The 11,841-nt window shown below is 40.7% G+C and overlaps 1 protein-coding gene across 3 annotated transcripts in view; it reads right to left on the bottom strand.

The window, feature by feature from the left end:
• Positions 1-3,190: 3,190 nt before the first annotated feature.
• The window catches only part of ryk (receptor like tyrosine kinase), a 45,118-nt gene continuing 36,467 nt past the window's right edge, over positions 3,191-11,841 (bottom strand). For all 3 annotated transcript variants that reach the window (XM_083970587.1, XM_083970589.1, XM_083970588.1), the window contains 4 exons: positions 9,503-9,612; positions 9,217-9,376; positions 7,800-7,936; positions 3,191-4,445 (listed from right to left, as the gene is read on the bottom strand). In XM_083970587.1, coding sequence (XP_083826713.1) covers positions 4,334-4,445; positions 7,800-7,936; positions 9,217-9,376; positions 9,503-9,612 — 519 coding nt within the window. In that variant the 3' untranslated portion in view covers positions 3,191-4,333. The remainder of the gene's footprint in view (positions 4,446-7,799; positions 7,937-9,216; positions 9,377-9,502; positions 9,613-11,841) is intronic.

The raw sequence follows: 11,841 nt of genomic DNA, 5'->3' as shown, positions 1-11,841 counted from the left end.
ATAGATAGATAGATAGATAGATAGAACATCAATAAAAACTTTCAATTAGTAAGGTGATAAAAAAAGCTCCTGCCTTGTTGGTACTGTGAAGCTGTATTTCAAGCAATACCGCAAGTTAACATCTGCTAATTCACACTAACTTAAAGGTGAAGCTAATGGATAGTTTTCCAGGTATTTGACTCGAACCAAAGATAGATAGATAGATAGATAGATAGATAGATAGATAGATAGATAGATAGATAGATAGATAGATAGATAGATAGATCCTAACTTTTCTGAGAGGGTAATCTCACAAGTCACAGTCAACCCCTGTTTGTTAACCCCCAAATTCCTTTTTATGAGGACAACATGAGTGCATTTTACACTAGTTTCTCCATTTTAAAAGATGAGTGCACCTACACTGTGTTTTAAGCATTTAAGTATTTTAAACCTTTCATTACAAACTATATTCACATTTCTATAAAATACCAGTTTAGTAAAATATGGTATAATACCCTGTTTGTAGCTGTTTCAGAGAGAGAGAGAGAGAGAGAGAGAGATAGATAGATAGATAGATAGATAGATAGATAGATAGATAGATAGATAGATAGATAGATAGATAGATAGATAGATAGATAGATAGATAGATAGATAGATAGATATTCTGTGGTTTGTGGGTTTCACAATAGAAACAATCCTGTTTAGAGGAAGAAACTCATAATTCACAGGCTCTGCTGCTTCCCCTAATTTTCTGATGTCATACCTGACGTGGTCAGACTGCGTTGTTCTGGTTGAGCCAGTATTCCTTCTTTGTGACACGGTCCTGACTGTGGCCTCTGTCTGAATCCACTTCATTGCACTTGATGGATGGACTTGCCTGTCATTAAGGTGTTTGAAGTCCAAACCAAACTTTTTTTTCCCCCACACACTGCAGTGACAGCAAAGTGTGTGCTAACAGACAATGAGAACTGGAAACTGGATCAAGTAACAAAATGAAAGTACCTGTCAGTTTCTGGTCACACTGATTGCACCTTTTAATGATTATCCTGGGATATTGTAAAGGTTCATCATGAGGAAGGAGAACAGCTCTTATCAGGCATCTGTATGATATTACTGGTATGTTGATATGGGTTTCAGAGAGAGCATTTCCCATGAACTTATAACCTCTCACTATATAACCATTGGTCAAATAAACTGGTTCCTTAGCAACACAGACATTGGGGCATTGTACAATGGCCAAGTTGTATGGCTGTCGAACACACAAGTGAATAAAAAGAAATAGAAGCTACATATGAAAATGTGACGTAACTGTGAGGAAACAGAGCAGCAATAACAACAGTGAGTCACATGAAGCTGAATCCAGGCTGGAGGCTACTTTTATACGTGGCTACAGGGAAGAACAGCAAACAGCAGGTTTAAGGGAGTTATTTAAATGGAATATATTTGTAAAAAAAAAAAGCCATATTAGACTGAGTGTGTTGATGCTAGGATCTGGATGGTATTAGGACTAGGATGCTATTTTATTCTTTTTAGCTTTTCCATTATTTGACCTTTTTTGTATCAAATTTTTTTACATGCACCGTTATGCACATTCATTATGCTTGAGATATTGTATGTCTGTCTTTGAAGAGTGTGTTGATGCAAAAGAAAAAATAGCCTGTTTACTTTTTGCAGTGCTCTATCAAACCCCCAAACCTCCTGCAACCTCAAACACACAGTGACACTCTGGTTTTTACTTTGCAAACCTGTCTAGATAACTGAGTAAAACCTACAGTATTGTGACACCACGGTGGTAATGAGAATGTCCACTTACTCAACATGTGTTGCGGCTGCATTGCATTATGGTCTATTATGACTGCTGCTGGTGTGGAAATTGTAGAACAGCAGCGACAGACCGGCACAGGCCCTCTGGACTGCGATGATGACTGATCCTTTTGACGGGATGTCGTCCTCAGATGCTGTCGCACCTGTGTGGAAACATGTCATCATGACTTCTCATCACTGACGTTACCCAAAGTGCACCGCTAGAAACCAGAAACCACCAAAAACCTAAGTTTGAAAAATTCCCTCCAACTTTTTTTTTTTTGTTGCAGATTTTGCACAAATTAGATTTGACATAAGTTTCCATTACAACATCAAGAGGAGTGCATTGGTCAAATTAAATCACCTTCAAAAGAAGTGATTAAAATCAAGAAAGGAATACATTACTGATTTCTATTTTGTTTTTTTTATACATTACCTCTGAGAAAAGATGTAGCTACATGTTTTACTCATTTGGCTTTTTTTGTCTGAACAGCAAATGCTCCACTGTGGGGTTATGTTTGACAAGCTCAACAGAGAACACTTTTTGTCCTACAAAACTCACTTAACCTGAGGCTAAAACAATAATATTTGCTGCTGACTGAAGTGCAGAGTGAGAGAGAGTGAAAGTGAGGCTGCATGTTCCTTTGATAAGGACAACAAGGTCGGGGCGACACCTTGAATAGGGTCAATACGCAAAACTAATGATGTAGTTGAAAACTGGTGGAACGGCTGTAGACATCTGTCATGACATCCTTGTGTTGTATTCCTGTCTGTGCTTGCAAATACAGAACTACATTCACAATGACGCTGCTCTCCGTTTCATTACGTGCTCCTTTTGTTGTCAGTGGTATGACGTATGAAATAGTGACTGAAATATTGCGCAGTGAGTCAGTTCATCCTGATTTTATAACCATCTGACACTATCACCAAACACTCAGGTTAAAGACAAGACTGTGCTGTGATTCCAGTTTAGTATTTACTTATAAAAAGTAACTCTGAGAGGAAGTGAGAAGCTGATTCATGGCATATTCCCTGTAGTAAGCAGTGAGGGATTCCTCATGCTCTTCTACAGAAAATCTTTGCCCAGGAAGTCACTATTTTTGTTGCTAAGTAATAAATTAACAAAAATGGTGCGGGATATCGCTTCTCAGCCTTTTGGCTTGGATCAAGTGTAGAAACAACGGTGCAGGATTACATGCAAATGCCCCCAAATGATGATGTAACAGAAACTGTTTATGCCAATGGGAAAACTCCAACACATGTTCATGGTTAGGGTGTAACTTGATCACTCAGTCACTCAAACGTTTCAGGGGTGTAGCACTGACCATGGTCCAGTAAAAAAAAAAAAAAAAAATCTGAAGGAGGCGATTTATATTTAAAAATCCCATTTAATTTGTGGATACGAACTCGGGAAGCAGTTTACAACCTTAATTCAACATGCAGTGACCATAAAGACACGTCACAAAGATGTTACAGAGGTGGGAGAATAAGATTAAACCAAGGCGGAAGGCAGTTGTGTGTGTTCACAGTGATTATTAATGTAATAGTTATTCACAAAAAATCAGTCATAAGTCCTGTGAAGGGCTGTGTTCTGACGCAGAACAATCAAGCTTATAAAATAGAAACAATAGGATAATTTTGTTTGGAGGATGTGATAGTGGAAAGAAAATGTACAAAAGAGGAAGAATATGGTGGAAGTCAAATAATAATGGTGTCCAAAATTCACTCGGGATGTTGTTCTAAAAATTAAAAAAAAAAACACTTTTACATATGTAGCTTTGTTTGTGCTAATATTGCAGGTGCTGTGGCGTCCACACGTCTGTTCTATGCTGCTAAAAACAGCTGTGTCATCTCCACTGTGTGCTGGTACGTCTAGCGGAAGACAGGAAGATCCCATCTGCGCCACAGTTATCAGGGTCATCCAGAGAAAACAGTGTACCTTTTGAAGAGGTCTCGGAAATCACTGCAATAAACGCAGCGCCGTTTCCAGGAAGTGTCTCGTACCAAAGCTCGAGTGAAGCAGCGCGCTTGACAACACAGTTACATACACAAATGAAGCCCTTAAGTCTACTTTGGTACCTAAATCCTTCTGCTGTAGAATTACTCTCATCCAAACCACATCTACAATTTACACTGTTTCACTAAGTAACAAAGCTGTAGAAAATACTGTCTTTAAAACCAGGTCGTCAGAGTCAACAAAACAAAACAAAAACTTCCATGGCACAAGGATGCGTTGATGTGTGTGATGAGGACAACTTTCCATAGTTCACATCCTCTGAGCAAAGGTGAATCACTGTGATCGCCATCTCTTTGACGCTTTCAAAGCATATGCAACAATAGTCAACAGAGACTCCTTTTTACTTTGCTATGCTGTAAAAAGGTTCATTATCTATATAAAAACTCCAGAAGACTGTACAAAATAAAATCATTGGGCGCAGGTCTGCTCTTTCATCTGATAAGGCACAATTTCCTACGTTGATTCCTAATGAATAGTGTCCACCAGCCTTGCTGCTCTTAGAAAAAAAAAGTCAAAAAAAAAAGAAGCTTTTATTCACACGTAAGCGCCCAACGCTGCGTGAAACTCTGTGAGACACTGGACAAGCTGCTGAAACTTGGGCCTCTCCTCTGGGTCCAGGGCCCAGCAACAAGCCATCACTGCAAACCTGCAACAGAGCAGCAAAGGAAGAATAACATTAACATATGGGTAAACCAGGGTCTTTCAGGTTTGTGTGAAATACTTTAACACGACAACACTGTCATGCAACAAAAATCTAGAGCTGGCATCAGACTCAGGTCCAACACGTACACTACTTTTTTTTATCCTGGAACAGGAGCTGCCTGGGCTGCACTGATGAGATGTAATCATTTCTTAATCAGTGCATGACCTTAAAAAATGTTTTATTTCACAGCCACTAGTATTTTGGAAAGGAAGGTCGTCACCTCACCACCTATTGTATTAAGAAGGAAACCACATACAGTTATTGAACAGATGTCAGGTAATTGTTCCCCAAGAGATTTCACACTGACTTTTTTGAGATGTCAAAACAAAAATCTTGGCACAAAATGTATTGCTGCCGAATTTTTGGGCCTAGTGACAAAAAATATAGTTACACTTAAATATAACTAAGGACACAGGGATGAATAACTGTGTATCATCTGCATAAAAGTGGAGGAGAATATCATGGCTGTGAATGATCTGACCAAGCAGGAGCATTTATATAGAAAATAAACAAAATGTTAATTATTAGAACTTCATTAATTCACTAATGCTAAGTAAGGGATAATGTATAGTTCGGAGGTTGTTATGTAGAAATAAACCCCGACAGGAAGTATTGTTTACAACCTCCGAACTATACATTATCCCGCTTATTACACGGTTTACGAGTATACGATGTTCATCGATTTTTAATTGCATCATTTAACAAATCTGCATGTCCGGTCACGGCCACTGTTTTGCTGAGCCTCCTCCCGTTCGTGCATTTGAAGCCTTTGATAATCAATCAGCCAGGATGTGGAAGGAGCCTCCACTCTCTCTGTAACAAGTTACACGTCATTTATCTAACATCACTGTTAGTCCGAAGCTGTTTAATGACGGTAGAAATGAAACATAAGGTAAATATCCTGCATAGTTTCTCTTTTCTGTGCTGTGCCGATCAGAGCGGCGTCCCTAGCAACAGCCTTATACTTGACGACGGTCATTATACAGAAATAACGGACCGCAGAACGCAGCGATGGACCAATCAGAGAGCAGCATAAAGAATTCTCTCCCCAGGAAGTTAAGGCCGCAGTTTCAGACTTGTAAACAACACTATTATGGATTTTGTTCCCATCACCAAAATCTCAAACTCTCACTGATTCAAGTCAATCAGGCCTCAGAGGTCAATCCACCATCGCAGCCGTGACCGAGCCAGGAAGTCCCCTGTTATTACCCAGCACTGAGAGGGTGACAGCCTCCTTCAAATTTGATATTGAGGAAGTACTCTGTAAATAATAACGCCGTGGAGGGAAAATGACGCCTATGCTCCGTTTCTCGACAGATGCAGGATGTTGATAAGCTTCACATTAAGCCAGTGCTTCTCAAACTATGGGGCGGGCCCCACTGGTGGGGAATAGCGATATGACAGGTGGGGTGCGACACGCCCGGACGCACTGGCCGCGGAAGCTCAGCGCGCGTCCTCGCAGGTGCTTGGCTGGACGCGTAGGGAGCAGCTTCTCCTGCTCTCTCCGCGCCGGTCAAACACAACTCCACTCGCGTCTATACCCGTCTGTACTCGGTTTTCCACGCACACAGGTCTGTCTCTAGCTCTGTATGAATGTGTGTGTGTGTGTGTGTGTGTGTGTGTGTGTGTGTGTGTGTGTGTGTGTATCTCGTGTGCAGACGCAACTGACAAATATTTATAGACGAAGTAACAACTTAATTAATCATCATTTCATTATTTTATTTTGAAAATTGACCGGATTCTCTCGCCTTTTCTGTGCCCGACTTCCTGTCTGGTACGACCTGGTCTGTCCAGCTTGACAACTAGAACAGACGCCGATCAGAAACTGCCTCCGCTCCAGGGCGCTGCGCTTCGGTTCAGTGGGCAGTGCGTCCGGGCCGACACCACTGGTCACAGGAATGATCATGTTTCCATTTCGTGGTATCGGCGTATAGTTTTTTTTCTCTCCATTTTCTGTTTTCATATAACATTCCTTATTTTGGATCGAGAGTGACCGAGCCGCGAGAGAAACACAGACGGCCAGTGTTTCTGTTGTGGCTCGCTCGCTCACGTTTCCGTTTTTGCCAGTAGGCAAACGTGAAATCAGGTGCGTGCAATTTTTTTTAACCTACAGGCAAAAACGGAAACCAGTCAGTTAGAAATAAAGAGAGGAAAAACATAATAAAGGCCTATATATGTCCAAAAGACTTTGTCCCGTGAGTGAAGGAGGATTGGATGGTGGCAAAGGCTTAGTAATGAGGAAACTGTCAGCTGTCAGCTGTCAGCATCCCCAGACAGACAGACAGACAGACAGATAGACAGATAGACAGATACATAGATAGATAGATGAGGTGGGGCTTGAAGATCCCACCTTGGACAAGCAACGAATGACCAAAAAAGTTTGAGAACCACTGCATTAAGCAATGCTGGTAGCAGCCGAATATTTCGGTTCGACTCTGCTCTGGTATTACATAAACAGTGTGTCAGTAACACCGCGCTGCGTTGGGTGAAAGTCTGCAATAACAAGACGAGCGGGCAGCTAAACATACACACGTTTGCATCACCACCAAACTTCGAGTCCACTGTCTGCAGTGGTCACTTATCTACACCGTCAGGTACAAGAACATGTGTTACCATAGTAGCTCATGACCAGCCACAGGTGACAAATGACAACTTATTAAATTGGAGCTCATTTTTGAGGCAGGCTGACCCACATGTTAGACTATTTTGTTGTTTCAAATGTTTCTGTTTTTATTCCTCCAGAATAATTTACTATTAGTTTGCTCTATATTCTCAATACAATGAATTTTTTTGAAAAAATATAATGTCAAACAAGAGTGATAAATGTCTCATCAGACAGGGTAGCAGTTTTATGCTTAGTCTGGCCAACAGATTAACTCAAAAATATTACATTTAAAATAATGTAAAAAAAGAAAAGCTAAAAACTGTTGAAAAATTGAAGGGTCAGGGACTTGTTTGGCTTTTTTGTTTGGAAACTTAGTTGAACACTTATTTATCAAAACTCTCACTTATCAGTTTATCTGTTAATAGTTTTATCTGGAGTGATGACTTCTGAAATTTACTTAATTTATGAATAACACCTGTGTTTTTTAATGTTGTGATGCCATTGTATTATACAATGAAGTATGTCTGTTGTTCAGCCTACACACTGCTACCACTGCTTAAACTTCTATGATTAAGTATATATTGACCGAACTGACCGAACTTGTGCAGGAGTATTTATTTTCTCACAAATGTATTAGACTCAGAAAATGTAGTGTTTGTATTTGTGTGTGTGTGCTCTGCAAATCAACGTACAGTTCATCTGGACAGTTGATAGGCTGTGCTATTCTGTACCCATCCTTCAGGTAGGCCGACATCTCGAAGGGGTCAATGTCGACGTAGGGGGTCTGACCCAGGGTCATCAGTTCCCACAGGGTCACTCCGAAGGCCCACTGTGAAAACACAACACGTGATTTTAACACTGAGCCCGGGGCTGAACAATCGCTGACAATATATTCTAAATAAAAATCAACACAATTAAATGTGTTATTATCAAACAGGATAAACATAGATGTGGTGCAGAAAGCCTGCGCCTCCTACTTGCATTCAAATACAAAATGTTCCGCAGAAAACAATGCAAGGAAATTATATTGAAAAATTTACGCAGAATATAACTCATTGCTGCAAGTTTCTGTAAAAACACAAAGTAAACAGGAGAGTGACAGTTATGTTAAAGGACACTGTGGGTTCATGCTCCCATGTCAGCGAGGGTCCTCCACCCTGAATGTTTACAGTGACCTCTCACTCAGAACAAGGACTTACCCGTTCATGTTCACCAGTGTTATTCCACTATGAAGGTCTGAGGTCACTTACAGTAGGAGGTGTGCAGAAATGTGTGAGTCACACTTTCTTCTACAATAAAAAGACAAATGCCGATGCTGACTGACCTGACAGCGGCTTATGAACAAATAATGTGCAGAGCGAAGTGTCTGTTAGAGTGTCCTAACCTTTAGTGGGGTGACAGAGCACCTTTAAAGGAAGTGTGGGGAGTGACTGAGGACAGAGGGCGCGGGAACGGGAGGCCTCTCAGAGGAAAAACACATTGTACAGTAATCACCCGATTCCCCAATCAGGTCACTGCCAACATTTCCAACGAGGCCTGAACATGCCGACAGCCACTGTCATCCTGTCCAGCTTGGTCGCTAATGTGCGTAACCGCTGACTTAAGGAGTGTTTATGGGGGTACCAGTAGCATGTACGCAGTGTGATGCGCTGCTGATGCTGCGCAGCGGTGTCTGGACTGTTTCTCAGGATAGGTTTGTCATTAATGCATGCCGTCCATTTACTCTAAGTGCCAGGGGAAGGGGGGGGGGTTTGCCACGAAGCGGCGTAACTGTATGAGGAATGCAGAGGGGTGGTGGCATGTCTGACTGGTGTCTGAGTGTCTCCGAGGATCTGTGAGGCTTCCCGTCTGCTACCGCCGCACCCGCCTCGCTATCCTGAGACAGGAAAGAGGGAAGAGCCACAGACACACGGCGCTCGACACAGCTACTCCCTTATTACTGATACCTTGACCAACTGTCTAAAATTGGCTTGCAAACAATTGGTGTCATTTCCTGCATCACCTTTTCTGTGTTAGTTGCCCTAAAAATATTTAATCTCTTAAGGCCCTTCAGAAAAAGGAAATAATACAGTTCAGAGATACGGGCTAAGTAAACTGTAAACTTCTTACCACGTCGCTCGCACTCGAGAAGTCGTTGTTGAGCAGGCTTTCCAGGGCCATCCAGCGAACAGGCCGGTTCTCATTGTCCCCTAGACAGTGGTAATCCATGGGAAATAGGTCTCGAGCGAGGGCATTGTCTGTAATCTTCACCTGCATGTTGTCGTCGATGCTGTCGGGACAGGAAAAAAAACACAGTACTTTATTAGAAATTAAATTCCAAGCCAAATCACCTGAAAGCTACAGCGAGAAGTGTGGATAAATGATGACAGCTACGAGCCAGGTCGGAGACACTTACACGCAGTTCCTGGCGGCGAGGTCTTTGTGTATGACCTCCCTGCGAGACAGGTAGCTCATTCCACATGCAATCTGGATGGCCATGTATACCAGGTCCTGCTGCGAGATGGCCTGGAAGGAAACGAGGGAAGAGATGATGTAAAGCTGTGAGGCAGAGGCAGGAAAAATAAAATAAAAAACAGGAGGCTGAGGGACGGGAGACCGCAGACGACCTAAATTACTGTGGTGAAATTGGTCCTCCGAGTCAAATTGTTCTTATTTCCTTTACATTGCGAGATAGTCAACCCGAGGTCAAAGATGGAGTTACACATGCAAAGACTATTTCAGTCTTTCAATACAAGTGTAAGGCCAGTGAAGCGAAAAACAGAACTAACAGGGGGTTCCTGCAAAAGTCTGCAGAACTAAAAAGAGAAAGCAAAAGGACAACTACAAGGTTGTTGATGAAACAATTATTCACTTGTGTCTTCAGACAAGCACAGTTGTATCAGATTTTATCCGTTGGCTTTCTGCAAAATATCATGACAATTATTTGATGGATTGACATAAAATTAGGTAAAAACATGCAAAGGTCCTGCTGCCATGATGATTGCCTCACTTTTAATGCTTTAAAGAGCCTCACATTTGTGTTTTAAGTGAAACAAATCAACAGTAATTGGATGGACTTTAATTGAACATGGTAGCACGTTTTGGTGATTTCTTCATTTAATGTTTCTTTATTTTATGTCGAGTGCAAATCAACATTGTCAGTGTGCAAAATGTTACTGCTAACTGCACTGTATATGTAAATCTATATATTTTGATAACTCTTTTTATATCTTTTGCATCTCTCTGTATCTTGTTTGTCTTACATATATATATATATATATACAGCGGGGAAAATAAGTATTGAACGCGTCAACATTTTTCTCAGAAAATATATTTCTAATAGAGCTATTGACATGAAATTTTCACCAGATGTTGGCATCAACCCAAGTAATGCACACATACAAAGAAATCCGAACATTAATGTCCATAAATTAAGTTATGTGTAATAAAGTGAAATGACACAGGGAATAAGTATTGAACACATGAAGAAAAGGAGGGGCAAAAAGGTATGGAAAGCCAAGAAAACAGCTGGAGTTTGTCAGTATTTAGAATGTAATCCTGTCTCCTATCAGTGCAAAGTAATATCTGCTGGTTTAGTCCTGATTGATGCCTTTTAAAAAGGTTTCTCACCACCAAGGTGTCAGACAATAAGAATTGAATGGTGGGCAATGGCAAAGGGCTGTCTAAGAGCTGTCTAAAGACCTACACAACCTTACTATTGCAAAACAGGAGTCAAAACAATAATCAGAAGGGTTCCCTAACAGTCCAGGACACTGGTGGAGAGCTTCAGACAGACCTGGGATCAGCAGGTACAGTTGTTTCAGAGAAAACAATAAGTAATGCACTCAACTGCCATGGCCTCCATGTCTTGCATGGTGTGTGTGCATGGAGGCCATGATGGTTGAGTGCATTACTTATTGTTTTCTCTGAAACAACTGTACCTGCTGATTCCAGATCTTTCTGAAGCTCTCCACCAGTGTCCTGGACTGTTAGGGAACCCTTCTGATTATTGTTTTGACTCTTCTGTTTGAAATCTTTGGCTGCGTAGGTCTTTAGACAGCTCTCAGACAGCTCTTTGCCATTGCCCACCATGCAATTCTTATTGTCTGACACCTTGGTGGTGAGAAACCTTTTTAAAAGGCATCAATCAGGACTAAACCAGCAGATATTACTTTGTACTGATAGGAGACTGGATTACATTCTAAATACTGACAAACTCCAGCTGTTTTCTTGGCTTTCCATACCTTTTTGCCCCTCCTTTTCTTCATGTGTTCAATACTTATTCCCTGTGTCATTTCACTTTATTACACATAACTTAATTTATGGACATTAATGTTCGGATTTCTTTGTATGTGTGCATTACTTGGGTTGATGCCGACATCTGGTGAAAATTTCATGTCAATAGCTCTATTAGAAATATATTTTCTGAGAAAAATGTTGACGTGTTCAATACTTATTTTCCCCGCTGTATATATATATATATATATATATATATATATATATATATATATATATATATATATATATATGTATGTATGTATGTATGTATGTATGTATGTATGTATGTATGTATATATATATTTTTTTTTTTACCAGCCCACTACTGTGTGCACTGTGTGAATGTATTTGTATGTATGTACTGCTGCTGTAACCCTGTGAATTTCCCCATTGTGGGATAAATAAAGGCATACTTTACTTACTAAGTTAAGGTAAACATGGTAAATGTTACACCTGCCTAACATTAGCATGTTAACA

Source organism: Trachurus trachurus (assembly GCF_905171665.1).
Source record: "Trachurus trachurus genome assembly, chromosome: 4".
Taxonomy (NCBI): Eukaryota; Metazoa; Chordata; class Actinopteri; order Carangiformes; family Carangidae; genus Trachurus; species Trachurus trachurus.
The sequence above is the reverse complement of the archived record's forward strand: the minus strand, read 5'-3'. Positions and strand labels throughout refer to the sequence as shown.